The 23,483-nt window shown below is 40.8% G+C and overlaps 1 protein-coding gene across 1 annotated transcript in view; it reads right to left on the minus strand.

Annotated features, from left to right (window-relative positions):
• Nox3 (NADPH oxidase 3) overlaps positions 1-14,435 on the minus strand; it is a 62,618-nt gene extending 48,183 nt beyond the window's left edge. Inside the window, exons 1-6 of the mRNA XM_059272396.1 lie at positions 14,342-14,435; positions 13,664-13,759; positions 13,439-13,549; positions 12,060-12,144; positions 3,018-3,163; positions 357-538 (exon numbers count right to left, since the gene is read on the minus strand). Of these exons, the coding sequence (XP_059128379.1) occupies positions 357-538; positions 3,018-3,163; positions 12,060-12,144; positions 13,439-13,549; positions 13,664-13,759; positions 14,342-14,389 (668 nt within the window). The 5' untranslated portion in view covers positions 14,390-14,435. The remainder of the gene's footprint in view (positions 1-356; positions 539-3,017; positions 3,164-12,059; positions 12,145-13,438; positions 13,550-13,663; positions 13,760-14,341) is intronic.
• Between the last annotated feature and the right edge of the window lie 9,048 nt (positions 14,436-23,483).

Here is a 23,483-nt window from a genome sequence, read left to right on the forward strand (position 1 = left end):
CAATTAGAGCAATTCAAATTGAAAGTACTCTTGAGATTTCATCTTAAGCCTGTCAAAATGGCTAAGATTGAGAAAACAGCTAACAAGAAATGCTGGTGAGGATGCAGGGACAAGGGTACCTTCATTCACTGTTGATGTGGTTGGAAACTGGTGCAGCAATTATGGAAATAAGTATGGAGCATTCTCAAAGAACTAAAAGTAGATCAGCCATACCACCCAGCTATACCACTCAAAGGACTTGACAAATACTTGCTCAACCATGTTCAATGATGCTCTATTCACAATTTCACAATAGTCAGGCAATGTGTATACATAGAGACACAGATCTGAGCACCCTGAGTATAACATGGACTTACCCTCCTCCATGGATGGCCAGACTGATGAAGAAGAAGATGAAAATGTGGTGTGTGTACCAGAAGAGCTCATAAGAAGTCTGTCTGATGAACTCAGTTGAAGAGGTCATAATCAAGATCAAAGCCAGAGAGATCACCAGGCCAGTAATCCCTGAGATTGTCATTAGTAGCTCAGTGGTTGTGCTCTAGGAGACACAAGTATCACTGAATTAATATTTTGGATTTTTGCACTTGGATCAGGATCAGTACTAGAGGACCCAGGCAAAGAGCAATTTAGAGTGTTTTGCTCCAGCGCACAGGACCTCAACAAGGTCCAGGTACACTTCAAGAAACCAGCTGTGCAAACTTTTCTTTCTTCCACTGTCTTACCCTGGGTATTTACTTTGCTCAAGTTTTATAAAATACCATGCCATTAAGAACATATTTTTCCATTTGCATGAATTAATTTTATTGTCAAAGCTACTATTTTGTACTAGAAAACATTTGAAGAGCAATTTGCTGCAGAATAAGCTCAAATTTCAAGTTTTTTAATTTTTTAAGATTAAAAACGTGGCTCGCCATGCTTAATTGCATCTTAACATTAATAAACACTTTTTGGGGGAGAGGTTCCTTAGGGGCACTCCTAATAAAGCAGTCGCATGCTCTGTTCCCCTGGTGGTTATGCCTTGCTCTAGCTTTTTAATTGGAAGGACCATGACTTGCATTTCCTTCACATTATCTCAGGGGGCCTTGGAATAAGGCTTGGTAAATCCTCTGTGATCAATAAGAGTACAGCTATTCTTATCTGGTGGGTACTCCCCAAAGGGCAGGATTCTGACCCATGAGTATAAGGGGCAGTTAAATAGCCTTTAAGAATATTAATTGCAAAGCATTTTGTTTTTATTGTGAGTTCCCATATTCTTGCTTTGTCATTAGCATTCATACCCTGTGTTCCCATCACTGAGCCAACTACCAGCTCAATAAACTCACACTATATCTTTTGTCAGTAAAACCTCATTAATTTAGGCTGCTTTGAGATTTGGAAGTAATTTGGACAGGGACTTCTCCATTGTTTACTTTCTTCTTTTCACAGAATAGAAAAGTGGAATAAAGCTGAAAGAGGGTATACGGAAAACATTTTAAAGATTTTTTTATAAGTACACTCAGAACTTTAGAAGTCAGTTTACAGCATTTGATGTGCTAATTTAAAAATCTTTTTTTAAAAACTGTTAAAGCAGATTTCTTCCTGTTTCCATGTGATACATTTATGGACTGGTCTGAGTTGCCATGAATAGTTTAAGGCAATCCCAGTGCCTTGCCTATGAATTGCTTCAATGTATGTTTCGAGTTATTGATAATCATCTCTTCAAATACCCAAATTGGAGGGGCTTCTGAGCTTAATTAGTACTTACATAGTATATTGCTTCTAAAATTTTGAAACAACTGTGTTTGAAGTAGCTTAATTAGCTTGTTAAATTGCTTTAAAGGTTATTTATAATAAATACTATTTATTGCATAGTCTCTTCAAGATGTTGAGATTTATTCTTGAGTCTCTGGTGAGCAGTGAATTTTGTAAAGCCTTAGTAGGGGAAAATGTAGACCCAAACAGGTGGCCAGATAAATTCTGAGATTCAACAAAATGGCATTAAAGGCATTTCTGCATGCTTAGGGCATCTGTAGTTTTGATTTGTAGCTATGAAATTTGTGCTTCTAATTGCTGTCAGTTAAGAAAAGGGAATTCAGTTTATTAATGGCCTGATGTTGTAATCCTTCATAGAGAATCAAGAATTTGACTTGGAAGAATCTCCTCCTAACTAGAATCTGAATTTTCCTTCTCAAATAAAGGAACATGAGCAAATCCACCACTTATAGATAGGGCCCAGGTAATAACAGTCAGGGAGACCCCTATTGATGGGGTGTATGGCCTTAAGATTTTCCTTAGAAAATGAATTATTTTTTTCTAGACAAAACAAATTGATCTTTGTTCCAATATGGCAGTCCATAGAACAATGTTTGGATAAACCAGTAAGAGAAGATGTAAGGGTGAGCTGAGGGAGAGAAAGGTCTTTGCCTCTACCTTTACTATAGGATGCTGTGGCTGATTTTACTTTTTCCTTCCCAGAGACACTACTGCTCTATGCCTTTAGATATTAGCACTAATGGAGTCACTGGCCACGTGGTTGTCATTCTGAAAGGACCTTCTTCGATCATTATTTGGTTTGGCAAACCAGCTCTTCACACATGTTCCAGAATAGGAGGTGAAGAGAACAGACCCAGAAAATGATTTGCAGGTTGAAAATGAAGCATCCAATTTATCATTTCTGGATTTAGATGCTATATGCTTTATGAATCTAACATCAGTGAAGGAAATATGATCAGGAGCCACTTTTAAAATTCATATTAGGGCTTTAATAGGTTTTTGCATTTCTATAATATCATGTATGTACTTTTACTATAAATTAATTAAGCAGAGTATGTTTTCTCCTTGCTCATATCCTTCCAGCCACATTAATGGTTGGAAAACTAGCTTTTCAAAAAGAAAGGTGAAATGGATATTAGCATTTGGCAGGAACCTCTTTTATCTAGCTCTTTTATGTAAAGCTTTTGAAATCTATTGCTCTTGGTTCAGGGACTGGAAGAGAAGGATTCTGCAGAAGCGAGGCTGGTTAGCATGCGCGAACTCACCGTAGACAAGGTGCGGACTGGATTGAGGTAGCTCTCATTTGGTGCATTGCCAAGTTTGGAAAGTGCAGCCAGCAGTCCCTCAGCATCCTTGGCATGACCCAGGTGGTAACGCTCCATGTTGAACAAATGTGCCACAATGTGGATCACTGAGGATGAAGGGACATCGGACATAGGCCGTATCAAACTCATCCCTTTGAATTCTTTCAAAGCATCATGCTGCCACCTTAAGTTTCTCTGTTATGGTTTTGGCAATTGCCAAGAATAAATGGCTTATTTGTGCATTTTCCTCGGTGTCTTGAATGGAGTGGGACATATGGTGTATGGTTTACCACATGCATTTTAATTATATTAAGAAATAAAGTAATCTCAATTTGCCATGATTTAATTTCAAATATATAATCATTTTGGAAGTGATGTAAGTCATAATATCAGGACACAGTTATTGTGCTGGTTAGTTTTATGTCAACTTGACACAAACTAGAGTCACCTAAGAGGAGGAATCTCAACTGAGAAAATGCCTCCATTGGAAGCTGTGATCCAGTCTACAGGACATTTTCTTAATTGGTGATTGATGTGATAGGGCCTACTCCATTGTCGAGTGGAGCCATCCCTGGGCTGGTGGTCCTGGGTTCTATAAGAAAACAGGCTGAGCAAGCCATGGGGAGCAAGGTAGTAAGCAGCACCCCTCCGTGGCCTCTGCATCAGCTCCTGCCTCTAGGATCCTGCCTTGTTTGAGCTCTTGCCCTGACTTCCTCAGTGATGGAGACAAATAAACCCTTTCCTCCCCAACTTGCTTTTTTAGTCACGGTGTTTCATCATAGCACAACAGTAGTCCTAACAAGACAGTTCTATAGACAATGTAATTTATAAAGAAAGATGATATATTGTTGGATATAGAAATGCAAAGCTTCCTGAAGAAGTCAGAAAGAATTATTTCAGAATACTACGCATCACACACAGCAATAGACATTTATTTGACATATACGTTGATACCAGGGAGATAGTGTCTTTGCATTTTTCTCAGACATATTTTCTGTTCCTCTCTATATACTTTAACATGTATGTGTGTGTATAGGTACATGTATATATATGCACTTATACATCTACACACACACACACACACACACACATGCACACACACATACACACACACATAATGATTCTCACAGAATTTAAATGAGCCAGTGTTTGTGGAACCAAACATTCATTCTGTGCTGTTAAGTACAGTGTGCTATCTAATTCTGAGAGCTGATGTTTAAATTCTAGGTAAACAGGACAAATTCAAGGATACAGTATGATCTGGCCTGAAGATTCTGCATCCACGCTGCTCTCTCCTAGCTTGGGAACCCTGTTGGGAAGCCAGCAGTCCTGTTATTTCCATGGAGTCCAAGGTGGGTGGCCAGTGGACACATACCATTGTGATCAGACTCAAGTGTGAATGCAGGATTCATTATATGGTTATATAGTTTTCCCACTTTCATAACTTCTTCTGCATCCACAATGGGAAGTAGCTGTGCCAGTTGCTATTATAGTCTATACACATTGTGGGTGTGTTATAGTATCCTCCATGATTGTCCGCTGTGATTAGAGGTGGGGCAGAATGAAGGGAAATGAAAACCAAGCAGCTTCTGAGAGAGTTGGGGATGGGGAGAAAGCTCAGTCAGGAAAGGGCTTGCCATGTAAGCATGAAGACTTGAGCCCTGTCTCTAGCACCTGTATAGGAGCTGGGCATGGCAGTGCAAGTTTATAACCTCAATGCTGGGTGGGGCAGAGGTGGGGAAAGAGGTAAATACTTGGAATTGCTGGCCAGCCTGTCTAGCCAAGAAATATGGTGAGCTCCAGGCTCACAGAGAGACTCTGTCTCAAATAAATAAATAAATAAATAAATAAGTAAATAAATAAATAAATAAATAAATAAATGTAGAAAACAACTGAGGAAGACACCCAATGCCAACTTCAGGCCTGCATAGACCCATGTGTGCATGTGTGAATGCACACACACAAGACTTCTGAGAACACTGCTGCTATTTCGGTGCCTGTGGTCATAGCTGTGCAATTATTTAGACATGCCATCTTCTATTTAGCAGAATTTTCTTTTTTTGTTACCTGAGCTCCTTCTATCAAAATCAGTTCCTTTTCTGAGTAGTAAAGCTCTGCTTGCTCATGCTTTAAGACTCCATTCAAAAGTTCTTTTGTAAACACACTCTTCAGTCACACACACGTGCACACAGAGAGACACACACACTGACACACATGATAATTTGATTACAGCTTCTCAGAAAGTACTGTTCTGGTCATTTATTTGTGCTCACATGTCTCCAAAGGACTTCGACTCGTTGACACTTGTCCCTCCTTGAAACCTCAGCTTGACACACTGCTTAGCCTCGGTAAATATTTCATAATTGTTGGCTAAATGACAATGAGATTACAGAAAAATGGAGGGGTTGAAAAGAAAGGGTCAAGAAATCAATTGATTATATACTCTGACTGGAGACAAATATTTATTGATGTATATTTCTGGTGTGATTTTCTTTCAGCTTTAAGTTGAAAGTTAAGTCGGGCATACTTCTGAAGCTCCCCAAACAAAGTAAAGCTTGGGATATATAGCTGTCATCTTTATTGCCTTCTTATGAGTTCAGTGAGATTTTCATCCAATAAATAGTGTGTTTTCTCCTTAGGAATGGTCATGGTTTGTATGTAGTTTGTCCCTGCTAAGGTTCACACGGTAACACTGATTGGGCAATGTTGAGAAGTGATGAGACCTTTAAGAGCTGGTCTTGAAGGGAGAGATCATTACTAGCCCTTCCTATGCTCTGGCTTCAGGTGTCACAATGATCTTTCCCTCTGTGTGTGTGTGGTCCAGACACAAAGGCTATCTGCCCTGATGCAGTACATCCTGGGGTCGCTTGAAAGAACTTGCACCACGTTGTTTAGTATTTCCACTTCATAAGCAAATCTATTTTCTTTATAAAATACCCAGCATTAGGTATTTCCACAGAGGAATAAAAATGAACAATACTCAAACTCCATCACCATATGTGGCCATGTCTGTAAAGGGGGTCTCTTGCTCAGCCCAGGAATCCAAGAAGAGGAAGGCTCACTTGCCATCAACCTTCTGGTGTAGGTAAAATGGGAACTGCTTGCTGAATTTAACACATACATCACCCATAATTCTTAAATTTCTGATAATTGACCTAATTTTTAAAATCAGGTTGTATTTCTCATAACTAACCTATACGGAGTGCTTACCGCCTACCAGACACTGTGGACGATGCTGTAGGTGTATCACTTGATTTGGTTTGCAGGCACTAAGCCCCATTTTACAGACCAGTATTCAAAAGGACAATGGTGAAGGATGGATGAAAACCTGCTTATGTGACCTCAAGGCCAATCTTTGGACATATGGACTATATGCTTTATTTTGACTGACTTTGCTATTTATTCTGAATAGTTCCTCCTGTGAACTTAGATCAAATTCGAATTGTCCTACTTGGGTCCTTTGGTGTGGCGCCACCCTGTCTCTAAGGCTAAGGCTCTACCGTGGTGTTTGAGGTCATTGCCGCAGTTATCCTAAGAGTTTGTTTCCATTTTACCCCTCTCCCCACTCACTTCTTTGCCCTTTGCTTTCTGTCATTCTCTCTCCATGGAGACAGGTACTGGGGGCATTCCCATTTCACAGGATTAGAAACTGATTTTCCTATTATATTATGGGACTGGCTGACCAATGTGCCATCGATAGCCAACCGTCAGGAAGAAACCGTTTTTCTAGCACTCCTTTCCCTTGTAATGAGTTGTTGATCACAATCTGTTTCCTATTAGGTTGATTTCCATATGAGAATCTAACAGTGTTACTAAAGTAAATGGAATAGATCAATCAGGACGTGGAACAGCTGATTCACTTCTGTAGCCATGTGTCTTCTGTTTGAGCTGAAGGCACTAACGAAGTGGAGAAGGAAACCCAAGGGACCCCTCAAGAGGTGACCTCTAAGGGACTATGCTAGAACTATGTTACTCGTATTTTTCATGTACTTTAAAGTTTATATATTAAATTTCTTTTGCTTCTGCCTTCTCCACCTTTGGTTTGGTTTAACAAAGTAGATTAAATGTGTAATATCTTAGTTATCGCAGATACCCCCTGGGTAAAAACCACCTGAGCCCATTTGACTGTGTAAACACTTTATTTTCCACTTCGATTTGATCTAGGCTGTAAACTAGAACTGTATCTATGAGCTGTTGAACTCAGGACTGCTGGGGCCTCAAGGTAACAGGAAAGGTATTGCTTTTGTTCCATTTCAGACATTGGATTTTCTCTCTTTCTTAAAACAGTACATCTTATTCTTTTTAATATGAACAATCAAACCATTGTGGTATGACAGTAGCTATTTCTGAAATGGGTTTAAGATACTGGTGTGGTTGGTTTCTATCCTTCACAGTCACTGAGATACTTTCATCATATTAGATGGGGTGTTAGTGTCTAGCAGAAAGAATACCGAAGTGGATGCTTTTTAATTACCTAATTTATTCCTGCCTCTATTTTCTCATCTGTCAAATGGGTAGATTGGGCAAAAATAATACCCGTACCCCCACATGGCATCTTAGCTCTCTTCCGTCATGTGATGCCCATGCATTTCTCTGAAGCTCACTGAAAACACTTTTCATTCAAAAAGGACCTACGGATGTGAAATTCGTATGTTAATTTGTTTCCAAAACTCCATAATGAGTGGTTTCAATGGGAGATCTTCAGTTTTGCACCGAATCCAATGCCACGGACTGAAAATGAGCTCCTCGTGTGCCCCTGTGGACTTTCCATGGTGTACACTGTTGTGTACTGGCAAGAGCTCGAAGTACCTCTTCCCATAACCCACCCGAATGCACCAGGCTGTCAGCCAGTCTTCCTACAATTCTATTTCTCACCCAAGTACTTTTCAAGAGACCAGCTATCTTGGCAATGCTGTGCATGTGCATTTAATTGGTCTGTGAACTTCTGAGTTCAAATGAGGAACATTTATTGAGGAGCAGACAAAAAAAAAAAAAAATCATAAAGGCTACAATTAGAGCCGGTTGCCCCGAGAAATTGCCTTTTACATTTTTCTTTGCCTTCTTAGGTCCCCACTTCTCTCCCCTCCCCCCCCCCGGGAGATCAAAGGAGATATAATTGAGGGGAATCTTGGAAAGGGGGTCAGTTCTAGTACCCTTCTGCCTGCTTGTCAGATATAACAGTGGGTCTGGAGTTAGCCACTTCTTAATTAAAGCGGGCATAGAAATGGGGACCTAGGAGAGAATCTTCCCCGTGCTTCTAAAGCCAGAATCTGACTGACTTTCCAATGCCGGGTATGGTAGGGAACCGATCCATTCTGGCACACTGTGAGCCGTGTGTTTGTAAATCCCATTAAAACCTATGAGGCAGGACTCCGGGTGGAGACTTGTTGGCTCTCTGAGTATCTCCAGGGGAACTAGTGACTGGTCCCTAACAATTGGTTAGCGGTCAGATCCGGAGGAGCTTGTGCCTTTGGGGCTGCCTCTACCTTGGGCGCTCCAAATCATTATTTTCTCAGTACCTTTAGTCTGTAGCCTCTTTTCTCAACCTGCCCCTGTTCTGTTTATGGATGTTTGTGAGCTAATTTTAGCAACTCATCAAGAGTTGCACTGAGGGTAGTTTTACACCCCTGAAACCTGGCAGACACAAGCTGCAGAATTCGCGGAAAGAGCTGCGTAGGTCACAATTTACAACCTCCGTTGATGGAAACCCAGGCTCCAAATCCTGCTTTTCAATTGGAGGGGTCTTCAAGGTCTGCCATGGACCAGGGGATCCAGAAAGATCCACATTAATAAGAACGTAAAGGCTGTGAAACTACGGTTTTTATAGCAGTGAGCTTAGAGGCCCCTGAACACGATTTATTCGTGGTCGGAGGGGGCTCCTGCTTATCACAGGCAGGCAAGCGGGAAGGCAGGAAGAAACGGCTCCTGTCACTGCCTCTTCGGAGATGCCCTTGATTCGAGATAGCATTGTTTCACCTCTTCCCTCCCCTCCCTAGCCGACATCCACCAGTCTCTAATTACATCCTTTAATGATCCGACCAATTAGAGCCTGCAGTTCAACTTCTAGGGGAATGGATGAGAAATTAGAGGTTGGCATGCAAACTTCTCCGCGGATGCATTTCTTCCAAGGTTACACACCTCTATTAAGCCAGTTGGCTATTTGAAAAGCAGCATAATGGGCGAGGCTAATAAAATCAGCTCAGGGACACAGCGGCTGCTCCCCCATGAGTACAGCAGAAGGACAAATGAGAAAGCCAAGGTATAGCTATGAAACCGGGGCTTAGTGTTTTGTTTTCCCCCTCTAAAAGCACAGTGGCTAGCCACATTTCTTAGTTAATGTGAAATGCAGTAATTGCTTTGTCAAGGATTGGATGAGGGGGAGAATTTCCTTTCCACCATCCTGCCTTTGTTGGGCTGGAAACCACAGCAGTGGGGCTGGTTGCCATGGAAGACCAGATGAGGGTACTTTGCTCTGAGATACAGCTCTGACCCTGCCAGGGTGAGCCCCAGGAGATATTCAGGAACAGAGCAGAGCAGCAGGAGTTCAAGAGAAGTGGGTTGGAAAGAATACTAATGCCCTTTGGAGATTTTTTGAGGGGAAGAGGGAGAAAGTACATTCTGGTTTTTCTCCTTGCCGCAGAATGTGAATTTATAATCTTGAATGATTAGTATGGTTTGGAATCCATTCATCCCTCAAACTGTTTCATCCACCCAGAGCTCGGGCACTTGTGCCTTGTGCCTTTTCTATCAATTCCTCCAGCCTCTCTTGCATGTGGCTAGATACCACTCACCGGGGTTTGATCAAATTGGTTACAGTCCTTCTTATGTTAGTGACCATGGCTGCTAAGATTCAAGAGATTCCCCATGCCTCCAAGGCTCTCAGAAACAGGATCATTACTCTTGTTTAGAGAGTGTGGCATGTAGGTGAAGTATGGGGTCTAAGACAAGTGAGTCCTCCTCGGTATGGTAGTGTCTTACGCAGGGAGGACCATGAAGAAGAGGGAATTTCAGCAGAGGGAACATCTGAGCAAAGGCATCCAAGACTCTGGAGAATACCCAAGGGAAAAAGTCCATGAGGGTGTGGCGAGTTAGCTGTGGAGTCCATCTGCCATGCTCTGGGGCTTGGACTTGATCTTATTTGCAATTACAGCAAGTGAGCGAATGACCTCGTATTCTTCAGATTCCCAAGCAGATTTAATCTACATATCTCACAGGGGTGGAGAAACTATATTGCTATCATGCTCTTTTAATTCCACAGAGTGCTGAGGAGACCTACTCTGAGCTCATACAGCTAGCTAATAGTGAACTAAAAAAGAAGCTGGTCACATGATCCTAGGTAAATGCTGCTCACATTAAATTTCACATCATCCTGAAATAGCACCGAGGCATTCAATGTATATCGCCTATGCACTCATACTATTGACATATGAGCACATATAAAGAATATATACTCAGAGGTTTAAGAAGAAAGCCTTTCCAACTCATGTTTTCATGTAGCCTTCATGTTCCTTTCTGATGCATTTTGATGCCCCCCCTTTTCTTTATATCCTCACAACTTTCTTATAGAGTCTGAGTCTGCCTTTAAGCTATGTATAGTAAGAAGATCCTTCTTGACTCTTACTGCATTCAATCTCTATTCTTAATGCAAAAATAAGGAATTATGAGGATTTTAATACAAGCCCAGAGATTCCTAGAATTCTTCCCACTTCCTGGCCTATGCCTGGAGGCCCCCACTGCAGGGAGCTCAGTGCCCTCAGGGGGAAACTAATGCTGATTTTTGATAGTTTCAAAGTGTGGAAATGACTTCCATTTCCAAGCTGATGTCTGTTTACTGGCATTGCCCCTCATTTTCAAGCACAGGGGTGTGTTCTGCAGTGTTCTAGGCCCTGAGACCTGCCGCTAGACCAGCCTTGTCCTAACCCTAACCCTCCGTCCACCAGCTGTTTCATCTAGGACTTGATATTTATTTTTTACACTAATTTCCTCACAAGCCACAAAGACCTTCTGTAAAGCATATCTTGAGTTGGTTTGATCTGGCGTTTAAGACAATCAGTGGGGAGACTCTTCTCCACATGTCTCACTGAACACCCAAAGTTGTGTTAATTGGCACTCGGGCACCGTCTGTCATGTCTTGTTGCTTAATTAAATTCACATTTGTTTTGAGTGTTCCTTTTACTCTGCTATTTTTTATGCATGAGAGAATAAAAACAAATGAGGAAAACATTTTATAGTTAAATTAGTTTGAGAGGAAGAGTCCTGAATCATAACTCTTTATCGTTCTGGTGGCCTTTTATTTCAACGTCTTTGTTTCCCAGCAAAACCACAAGTCAGCTGATTGCTACCTCTCCTTCCATTTTTATTTCCTCGTGGGTGACTAACCTTGCATATAGATACTAATTCCTCCTTAAATGACAAGTGTAACAGTAACCATAGCTGTTCATATGCCGATACAATCTGTGTTTTTCATGACCCTTTTATGTCTACTAACTCAACACTATTCAGAACCCAGTGCACATGACCATTCTTTTCTTTTTTCCTTTGCCTGCCTCTGATGTCAGAGTTAAGAGTAAGGTATCTTCACCACACAAAGAAGAACGCTCTCCTATCTGTATCTAACATTCATTAAATGGCAATAACCATTTTCCTATTATATGATTGAGATTTTGGCTCTAAGTCGGTTTTAGTTCTGGATTATACAAATAACAAAATGCTCATTTAAATAGCATTACATAGTATCTGTCACTGTATTGCAAACAAGCCACTTATTCACAAACAAAAGGAAATCTCACTTCACTTCCTTTGATAATTGAGGCATTATTATGGAAAAACTCATTTAAGTATAGATTAGAAATTGAAAAAAACGTAAATACAAGGTTTCATGTGGTCAGATAAAGGGTGAAAGTTTCTTTCCTCTAGAGCCGAGACTGGGAGAGATTCAAACAAAACTCTGAAGTTAGACATTGGGACAGTTCCAGATCCGCTAGACGATTAGTAAGCTCTTACCCGCATTAACAGCTATCCCATAGGCAACGAGTTTGTGGAACTTGAGGTTTTTGTCTAGGTGCCTTCCCCATGGTCCTCTGCAGCACTGAGGTATCAAAATAAAAGAATAAATGAGTTAGGGGAGTGGACACAGATCTAACATGCCATGAGACCTAAGAGGTTAAGACTGAGGCTTGATGGACCTCTATGTTGCTTCAGGTGGGGACACAAGACTTAAAGCCTAGTGGTACCTGATCACAGGAAAACAAAAGATTTTCAGCTCTTTTGCTGGCATTTCAGCTCAGTCCAAATGCTGGAGTTCTTAGCTCTCTGGCCATAACTCAAAGCTCTTAAATAAACCTTACAGCCATGTCTCAGTCAGCATGTTAGTACAGAACAAGGAAGTGGTAACTGCCACCCACGCCCATGTGTTTTAAGTAACCTGTACACTATTTCTTATTATGCAAAGAAGGCCACTCTACATCTATGACTAATATTCATTAAGCTGTGATGATTCCACAATGAGGTATTTCTCCTGATAAAGGGGATTGGCAATCTTATTTTTCTGCGTGTTGTTTTCATTATCACAGGAAAGCAGGTAATGGGCACGATGGAATAAATAGAATTAGGAAAGGTGTTACCACTGATCAGTTAAAATGACCAGATCCAATCTGGGTCCTGTGAGTGTGCTTGTGGTGGGATCTCAGATGTTTCCTAAGTGGCGCCTGTCTCAGTATTTTGTTTATCTCCCTACAGTCAGAAATACTTGTCGTTCAAACCATCATAATTTTTTCATCTCCATGTGGGAAAAGGTTGAGTGACGGAGTCCAGTGTCAATGGCAAAAACCAAAGTCAAATTGGATGTACTGACTTTGAGTTTTAACTAGTGTAAATGCAAACTACTGGGAGTTTCATAGGAAAATACATGTTTTCCAATTACACTTGTAAAAACAGTGTGTGTGTGTGTGTGTGTGTGTGTGTGTGTGTGTGTGTGTGTATGATTGTGAGCATGGGATATTTGTATGGGGTGTAGGTGCATGTGTGTATGTATGTGCATGTGTATACCCATATATACAGGCCAAAGCCAGAGAACACCAGGCTGCCTACTTTACCATTCTCTGCCCTATTTTCTTGAGATAAGGGCCCTTATTGAGTCTGGAGTTAGGTTGGTGGCCAGTTAGTCCCTGGTGATCCTCCTGCCTCTGACTTACAACAGTGCTGGTGTTACAGACACATACAAATACACCCCATTTTTTTTCATGGCTTCTGGGGATGTGAACTCAGATCCTAAGGCTTGCATGGAAAGCACTCATACCTGCTGGGTCATCTTTCCAGCCTTCCGTTGCACTATGTTAGGAAGAAACAACAACTGAGCTTACTTAAAATATTTTAGTACTTACCATACTCGTTCCCCTCACCAGTGAGATGAAGTTTCGACTGACAGGTAACAGAATTAGCATGCAGTTAAAATTCAGGCACACTGCAGATGCTCGGGCCCACGCCAGTGTAGACTGTCCATAAGTCAGAAACATAAAAAGAAGGGATAGTGAAAACATGGAAGCTGGGAAAAATAGAATGCACTTTCTTTTCTGAAACAATAACAGATTGTCATTAAATCTACTTACACCCAGAATAACTCGTGTATAAAAGAAAGCCTCCTCTTCGGCGTACCAACAGAACGTGTCAATAAATAGATAGAAATTTACTGCCAGCCATGAGAGCTAGGATATAACAAAAGGAGACATGATCAATGCCGTTGTCCACCATTCTCCCACTCAGGATCACTTGGGGCTCTTCATCTTTTCCGATGAAATGGAGAGCTTGTCGGTATTCATCAGAACCGCTCCATACATTTATTTCTTACAGATTAGATCTTAGCAGTGATGATAGATAAGAATAAATGACTGATTTTGTTAAAGTTGTTTTAAATACGTGGGGTCAACTGACAAGCATAGACTCTTTTAAGGCAATAGGGATCGACATGGTGAGAAGAGGCGGGACATCTTTAAAGCACTCTAAAAAATAACAATTCCACAGGCTAATTCAAAAACCTCATTCGATAGAGAGCTACACACTTCTAAATCATGCAATGCAACTTACTTGTCTTTAATACTTAAGACTGGGCTGAACTGGAAAACAACTTTGCGTGATTCTATAAGGGTAAATTAAATATATTCAATGGATGTCTGCTAACAGGTTTTTAGTCTCGTATCTAATGTCGCATTTCCAGACTTTAACCTTTTTAGAAATGCCACCCCAAGAATGAGTGACTCTTAGATACAACTAACAGGAGCGATACTCACAACCACCACGGTGGACATGCTCTCGTTCAAAATCCAGCACACCGTCATGACACTTCTCTTACTACCGACACGTTATTCCTTCCAGTTCATCTGAGCCTGTGTGTTCTGTGCTTAGTAAGGGCTCCCCTTCAAGATCATTTCATCCTTTTGTCTTGGAGCACCTGTTGGAAGCAGCTCTCAAGGAATTTCTAATTAAGGACTTAGTGCCAAGAGCACATCACCAAGCTGACATGCTTCATAACCTGGGTAAATACAAGTTTCTGTCTAATGATTCTCTTCTTCAAAGGATTCAAAGGAAAAGAAACTCATTTCATTAAATTGTTTTCATGCCCATGCCCCATTCCTCTTCTCCATGATTGCAGTCAGGATGATAATAAGTCTGTGTGCAAATTTGAGAGATAATCTTATTTATGAAGGCTGCTGGGCATAGCAAAGAACCTCCACCCAGCATTCCCCACATTACTTAAGTCTTTCCTCTTCTGCCTCTCTTTCAAAAACCTCTCAATAGAAGGCAGAGAGCAAGAGCTAAGTAAATAGGGACTGAGCCATTTTTTAGAATATTGTGAAAAAGATTCTAAAATTTCCAGATAGGAAAACTCTTGTAAGCTTAAGAAATGTGATGATAGCCAGGAAGAGGTGGTGCACGCCTTTAATCTCAGCACTTGGGAGGCAGAGGCAGGCAGATCTCTGTGAGTTTGAGGCCAGCCTGGTCTACAGAGTAAGTTCCAGGATAGATTCCAAAGCTACACAGAGAAACCCTGTCTCAAAAAACCAAAAGAAAAAAAAGAGTTGATAAAGCATATTGTACACTTCTTTGTGTGTGTGTGAGAGTGTGAGTGTGTGAGTGTGCATGTGTATAAGTGTGCATGTGTATTTGGCACCAATGAGCTAAAGGCCCCGCCCCCACTTGGAGCACACATACTTTGGTGTTCCCAGTAAGGCTGGTGATTCTCTGATTTTTGTGTAAGTCTTAGTTATTAAATATAGTGACTGTGATTCTAAGACAAAGCTTTCTCAGGTGACATAATGTTCTGGCTAGTTATGGCCCAGACATTTTCATTATAAAGTTTTTAGATAGGGAGCTGGAGAGATGGCCTAGCAGTTAAGAGCAGCTGCTGCTCTTCCAAAGGACCCAGGTTCAATTCCCAGTACCCATATGGTGTCTATAACTCCATTTCCAGGGGATCAGACACCCTCTTCTGGCTTTTGCAGGACCAGGCACACAAGTGGTACACAGACATACACTCAGGCAAAACACCCATACAGATAAATTAAGATTAAATCAAAAAATCTTTTAAATAATTAAAAATCATTTGGAGAATTGCATGGCATTTGTGTTTTCATAGGGATGATTTGTTTAGTTCTGCTTAAAGAATGTCTAAAAATTAAAAACCTAATAAGAGGAATAGCTGTGGACTTCTGTTGACTTGCATTTACCTGGACACTTAGTTAAGAATGTTTGAGTATTTATTGTCCAATTAACTTACACATTGATTCTAAGAGGATTTCATAAGTGTTGCCACACAACTGTGGGGAGAGGATCAAATGAAGTAAGTTGGTGAAGGAATGATTCAGACTCGACTCTGGTTCTGATTTTAGCACTTTTATTTTCAACCATCACCATATGAAATATTAATATATAGATTTGTGTATCAAAATGCTACTATAGAGATACAAACGGCATTCCTACAAATTGGACATATTTAAGTTATAGGAATCCATTTATTTTAACTTATCAATTACAAACAAATAAGTTGTTATGTGTGATTAGGTATGCAGTTTCTTCAATATGCTAGTGAATAATTGAAAACTGAATAAATACTTCTGCTGTGTTAATCACTCTTCTTTTATGTTGTAAATTTTGTGATGCTTTGATAGACTGAGGCTTGCTCTGATTTCAGTGGGTCCCTCATACTCTTTGGAAATCTGATTTTCAGTGACACAGAGTTGAAAGGAAAGACCCACACGAAAGTAGTGACCAAGTCAGTGATATGACTGAATAAATGCCGTAAGTCAGCATCATGTTCCTAAAAGGACAAATTCAGCCCCATTTCATGCTTTCACTCCTCTTACTGTCTTGCTGTGGACTGATGAGGAAAGACCCTAACCTCTAAAACTGTGAGGGAATACATTTCTGTAGCATAAACATAGATCTTATAGGCTTGTGGTGAGGGGAGGGACCTCTCATGTTAGAGTAGTTAGCTAATTTCTAATAGTTAGAGCTAGCAACTTCCTAGGGATAATTAACAGCTCGCTTTGTGGTATTTCTTCATGCATAAACCCAGCCATCTCCTTCATTAATCTCTCATATACCAAAACAAAGTCTCTGTACTAAATCAGCCCAGGGCCAGGTATATAGCCAAAACCATTCCATGGCCTGAAGAAACTGTTCAAAACATCAGATCTTAGGCTGGCTAAGCTGTTCATGGGGACTTGCCCTGTGTGAAATCTGCAATAAAGGCCCCGTCGACATTTTATGCCTCACTCCTTTTTGCCTTCTGAACATGTGCTTTGTCACCCCACATGGCCCCGAGTGACAAGGTAAATAAAAGTCTGTCTCTTTCTCTCTCAGATGTGGCAGTAAAACAATTATCAAATTCACTTCTTCCTAGAAAAATATAATTTTAAAAGAATTTTTCCGTGTGGGGATATATAGAGGCGTTGGTGTTTGGGGGCAGCATTTGCTTGAGATCAGCATGTAAGTTAGGATCTGCAGTTGCTCTTCAATGATGAGAAATCTGAAGGCATTACGTCTTGGGGATGGAGAGATGGCTCAGTGGTTAAGGGCACTTGCTGTTCTTGTTAAAGGGCCCAGGTTGAGGGGTTGGGGATTTAGCTTAGTGGTAGAATACTTGCCTAGCAAGCACAAGGCCCTGGGTTCGGTCCTCAGCTCTGGAAAAAAACAAAAGAAAAGAAAAGAAAAAAAAAAAGTGCCCAGGTTCAGTTCCCAGCACCTACACGGTGACTCACAACCACCTGTAACTCCAGTTTGAGGGGATCTGAAACATCTTCTGGTCTCTTTAGGTTCCTTCACAGACATGGTGCACAGAAACTCCCACAGGCAAACACACATACAAACAACAACAACAACCTTTAAAAACCTTAAAAAAAAAACCCTAAAAAACCTATAAAATCTTCATATTCATTTTTAATCCAATAATCTTCCATGATTAAATGATTTGTTACTTTTGAAATGTTTAGGATTTACATATTTTAGAGACCTTATTTAGTTAGACTATGAATGCTAATTCAGAAGGAATACATACAGGGTTTTATATTATCTTCAGTTTCAGATTCAGTGAGTACAAGAGTTAGAGATTTTTTAGCTTTCTGTGCTCTTCATACAATATTACAATTAAGATACACAATAACATTGATGGTAGGAGCACAGCTGCCTCTCAAATGCTCCCTAAAGGCTAGATGAAAGGCTTGGGTGCCTGTGGCACTACCAGGGGGTGAGACAATTTTCAGGATCTGGGTCTTAGTTCACTTAGAAGTTCACAAGGGATGGAGGCATCCCTTGAAATGGGCATGGGGACCCTAGCCTCTCCATTTTGCCTAATGGCTGCTATGAGGCGAACTGACCACTTCTGTCCTGTGCTCCCACCGTGATAATCCACATTAGCTCAGGCTTGAGGCGCAATGGCAAATGGCAAATGGCCATGGACCGACTCATTTGAAACTGTGATCTCAGACAACGATCTCCGTATATGTGATGGACATTGTGTTAACCTATAGCTGTTATCCCTTAAGGCATACAAAAATGGTTAACGTTCATATTATGAAGGTTTTCATGGTTTAACTTAAGGATTATCTTCATAATCCTTCTTTTGTAGAATTTATGATGACTTTAGTTCACTTAGATCAAAGACTAAATTATATTCTATTTATATTTAATTCTAAATTATATTCAAATTCATTCAGAATTCAACAATTTTGTGGAATTGATGGAAATACATTTTCAAAATTTTCATATTTAAAAATAAGCTGATTACACCAATGAATTAGAATTAAAACTTACACAGCATCAGACATTGTGCCTTGTATCACACATCAAAGTCCAAGTTGGTGCAACCCATGAAGACTTTCACACAAACAGTTTTTTGGAATGAGACACGAGGGTAAAATATATGAGGATTCATATAGGCCTTGGATTTTACTTTAGAGAAGACATATGTACAAGACACGGTTTAAATCGAGACGGACTCATTTTCAAAGAACCTGGGACAAAATCAACAGGAAGTAATTTGCTCAGAATCTAGAGCTGCAGTGTATATGCTTAGAATTGGATCTACTTAAATGACTGTTTCCATTGCCAAGAGTTAGCACTATCCTGTTTCCCACAAGTGTCTCAAAGCAGAGAAGGTAGAATCCGATTGGGATTAGTTAGTTCTAAGCTCTTCCTAATGTAGCACTCACACTGGTTTGCCCTTTTTGTCCACCACAAAAGATGACGTGCTGTTGGAGTATTGCTCTTTTGGAAAGCTCACCAATAACAGTTCTTCCCTGATGTATGCAAATGGATTTTGAGACAGCGTCTCCTGTTCCATAAACTGGCCTTGAACTCATGATCATCCTGCCTCCAACTCGTTATGTGCCGAGATGGTGAGTATGTGATATTCATTATGCACAGGTTATGCTGTACTAGGGTTTGAACCAGGTCCTTGTGCATGCTAGTTCTATCGACCAAGCTGTATCTTCAGCCCTAACAATTCTTCTAAAATGGAAAAAGCACGAAAAAGAACAATGTTTACAAAGGTAGCTTAATTGTTTTCATATCTCAATACAAACTCTGTATCAAACATGCTATGCTCCTGGGATTAATTTAATCCATTGTATGTTAGTTCTTTTCAGTCATTTAGCTCATCAGTTAACACAACAAAGAAACACTTTGATCCTCAAGGGCGGGATTGATCACCTAGTAGTTCGCTACTACATGCTAAAATCCAGGTTCCCTGCAGATATGGCCTAAAAATAGTATTGCCAGGATATCTTCTAAGAATTAAACATCTAAATGCACATGTCAGCATCTAAATACTGAGGTGAAAAGAGATGGAAAACCAAAGGGGATAAAAAAGCAAACAATACATTCCATCCCCAATCCTTACACAATTATTTCAAGGAGCATTTATGGTGGTAATTATGTAATTATTTTTCATCAGTCATGTTTTGGATAAATTCTACTTTTAAAGGAAGAGTGGAATAGAAGAAAATGTTTAAAAGGATATGTATCAACATATAACTGTTCTTAAAATAAAATGTAATCGACTCACAATAACCCAACTTTTGCTGAATTGAGTATATTGCATTTTAATTTCAGGAAACATAAAATTCTCTTGCTATCATGTTTAAGTGGCTCCAGTCACAAGTTTAGCTCATGAGTCTCAGTTCCAGGTCCCTTCCCTGTGTCATAACTCTTTCCTTCATCTCATGGTCATAATTCCAAATGGAAATGTGTGCTGAGATCACTGCACACTGGCTTTCTTGCCACATAGATGGGGAGGTGGCAGGTACCCGTGCAAGAACTGAAGATTCAAGTTGAAGCATCCTGGGTGGCCAAAGACCACACCCGGGGCCTTCAGACAAAGTCTCTGTCTGATTTTCTGGGTCCAGAACATCTCAGTTTTAGTGGAGTCCCTCTTTCTCATCTTCCCACATTTGCAAGCGGTTTGATCTCTAAAGCCATTCTTGAAGTTGCTTGGGAGAGCGCTGATGTTAGGTTTCCTGAAGTTCCCCTGCACATAGGACTACAGAGTGACTAATTTATCATTCCTTGCTCTAAACAAAGTGTCCCTGTTTGAACCACTTGGCTTAGAAATCTGGTTAAGGATAGGACTCACCTCTTTAATCTTACCATGCCCAGCACACATCAGACACCACTTAATGTTAAATAATACATACAGAACCACATTTGTTTCTCCACTTCTTAGCACATGAGAGGTTTCTGTACAAATCCCCACACAGACACAGTGACAGGGAGTTTCTGGCAGCCGGTGGCTTTCATTAAAGTTTCAAAATGAAAGGGAAGTCTGCCTTTCTAGGAAGTGAATTATTTGACTTCTGTGTTCGGGGAAAATGTAAAGTTGAAGAAGGCTAGTCTAGAAATCCCTCCTTTGCACACCCAAGCTGTTCATCTTTCAAAAGTCAAAGTGGATGCCAGAATTCCATAGATTTCATTTTTCAAGATGAACATTCATATTTGAACATATTTCAAGCCAGATGGTTTACAGTTCATGTATTTGTTGGCGTTTTCCTGCCACAACAACTAAATATTGAAGACACATATTTGTGATGAGGAAGGCACTTCCAACCATTCCACCCTGCTGCTCTTTCAGGCTGTGTGCTCACTCAGCCCCAGCCTCCTCCACAGTGTGCTGCCGCTGGGGAAGTTCCTTTGGGCCCAACAGTAAATTACGTCCCCTTGATTTAATAGACGGAGAAGAAGAGAGGTAACACAAAACAGCAACCCGCCCCCCCCCCCCCCAGACATATTTCTTATAACAGCCATGAATTTTCTGGTAGCAAATAAAAAAAGCCAATGAACATCTATTGAAATATTCTGTTTTCACCATTCATTTAGACAAGCTAGAAAGTTTCCTTCTAATCTTAGTGCTTTGTAAGTGAGTTTGCCAAACTGCCAGGGTGTTTGATCAGGGTTGAGAAGAGAACAGGGGATTCAAACAAAGGTTATTTTTAAAAAAATCAGGTATGAAAATACCAGCTACAGAAAGCATTGTGCATTTGTGCTTCTAGATGCTGGTGTCACTCACCAGGCTGGCGAGGACCTGTCTTCCAGGATGAATGTATTCATTTCTCCTTTGTCATCACGTGGACAATTTGTTATTATTCTACCTGACTCTCAATATTTGTATCATTAGAATTTAAAGGCTCCTTCTGTTGACAAAGATCCATTAGGAGACTGAATGAAAGTAATTCACTTTTTAAAAAGAGGAGAAAAAGCATACAACTATCATCAGAACTGTCATCCCACAACACGGGGCATGTATACAGAAAAATACACATTAGTATAGTTTTTTTAATTGATGGTATACAGAGCACATAGTTTGAATGAAAATTGCCTAGAATCATCATTTGGAAGAACTAAGGGAAGCCTCAGGGTTTATATAGTGTCAGGGAAGTCAAGGCACCAAGCTAAGTTTGTCTTGCTGATTAGTGAAGCAGGACTAGAGATGGTATTCCACTCTTTTTTTTTTTTTTCATTGTATTATTCCCAACACCTGCTTTCATATCTTTGCAGTCTAGAATGTACAGGGATGAGACAATGGGCAAAATCCATGATCTTCATCCTAGGCAATGGAGTCTGAGAAGTACTCATAGGAAAGATGGCGATATTTTCCAAAATCCTAGAGAAGAAATATTTTGGAAGGTCTTTTAGGTGCCCAGTATTTCAGGTCTGTGACAGTGAAAATAGGTCACAGCTGAGTTGTGTGCCCATTGTGCCCGACCCCTCGTCCCAGGTGACCTGCCCGGCTGTGCTGTCTTAAAGACAGATGCCCAGGAGCCTGGTGACAACCACCTGATGATACCTCACGTACTTTCTGCTTTGACTGGCATGCCGAGATTTGATGATGTCCTGGCTGATTAACTTGAGCCAATAAAGAAAAGATGTATTCAGAATGACAGGGCCATTAGCTGTGTTCCAGTCCCCTGGAAAGACAGGATCAGTCTCAGGCTGATCTTCTTCTCTGACAGCGTAGCCTTCAGAGAGAGTGTACGTTTAATGTCAGGTTTTGAAAAGTTCTATCTAAAATGTGAATTTTCCCAAGGGAAGAATATGATTTTGTAGGACAATTGACCTGAAGAAATGCTGTCTCCCTGATAGGTAATTTAAAACTAAATTTTATTTTTCCCCGCCTCTGTATTTTTAACGATTCTTTTGGCCAAGAGTGAAAGGTATCGACACTGTGCGAGACCAAGTTACAGTGCATTGTGAGAATGAATCTTTGGTAGGGACAGTGGACTCCTGTAAGTATGTTGACACCTGGGTGTGGTAGAGTCACTTCTGATTTCTGGTCCTAGTCCTGCATTCTTCCCAGGTGGTCTGAGTCCTGCATTTTCCCCAGCTGTCTCAACCGTCCCAGGCAACTTAACCATCACCGGATCACAGGAGCTACGAAACCTACCATTCCTAGCTGTAGCCTTCTGTTTTTCACTCCAGAGTCCCTTTCAGAGAGTGAGACACAGGTAGAGCTTCGTGAACACAATTTAATTCATTCAGACTTTGTTGTTAATCCCAAGAAATTTGGTTAGTCGTAGGACATTCTAGAAAGTCCGATAAGAGAATTAGCCTCTCCCAGGGGTGAGCCTCCTTATTTTTTGTCCAACACAGAGTGGATTGGTCATCCTTGAAACCATATATATACTACCAACAAAAATGGTTTCAGCAGATTGTATTTATATGTATTCGTGCTTACACACACACACACACACACACACACACACACACACACGTATGTTGCAATAATATTTTTTTAAAAAGAGGCTATCAATTTGAGAGGGAGGGGCCATGGGAGGGGTTTGAGGGAGAGTGATGGGGAGGAACAGGATGCAGGAAAGGATGGAGAGAAACTGATACAGTTGCATTTCAATTAAAAACATATTTAAAAAGTAAACTCGGAAAAAAGAGTGGGGACAATAACAACCACAACAACAGAGTACAGCCTTGACTTCAAATTCCCCTGGGAAGCACACTGGAGGCTCAGTCAGGGCTTGCTAGACTGCGGCATCCAGGAGGCCTCCTCCTATCTGGAAGACCTCAGTTTTGTTCCTAAGGCTTTCAACTGATTACGAAGACCAACCACTTTATAGAGGGCAGTCTGCTTCTGTCAAGGTTGATTGCTGTAGAGGGCAGTCATCTCAAACTACAGCTGCTAGGGCAACACATGATGCCGGTGGACCCAACAACTGGGCACCCTAGCTTAGTCAAGCCGGCCTGTGTTACTAACGCTTCATAACCTCAAGCCCCTTCACGGATCTGTCTAAACATAATCTCTTCCGTGAGATTCCTCCCCCTGAACTAATTTCAGCCCACACTGCAAGGTGCTAAAAGAAGCTGCTGTGGTAGCTCCAGGGATAGCAGGGGCCACAGAGGGCAGCAGTGAGGGATGAGGAGGGTTCCACG

This window comes from Peromyscus eremicus, chromosome 8b, assembly GCF_949786415.1.
Source record: "Peromyscus eremicus chromosome 8b, PerEre_H2_v1, whole genome shotgun sequence".
NCBI lineage: Eukaryota > Metazoa > Chordata > Mammalia > Rodentia > Cricetidae > Peromyscus > Peromyscus eremicus.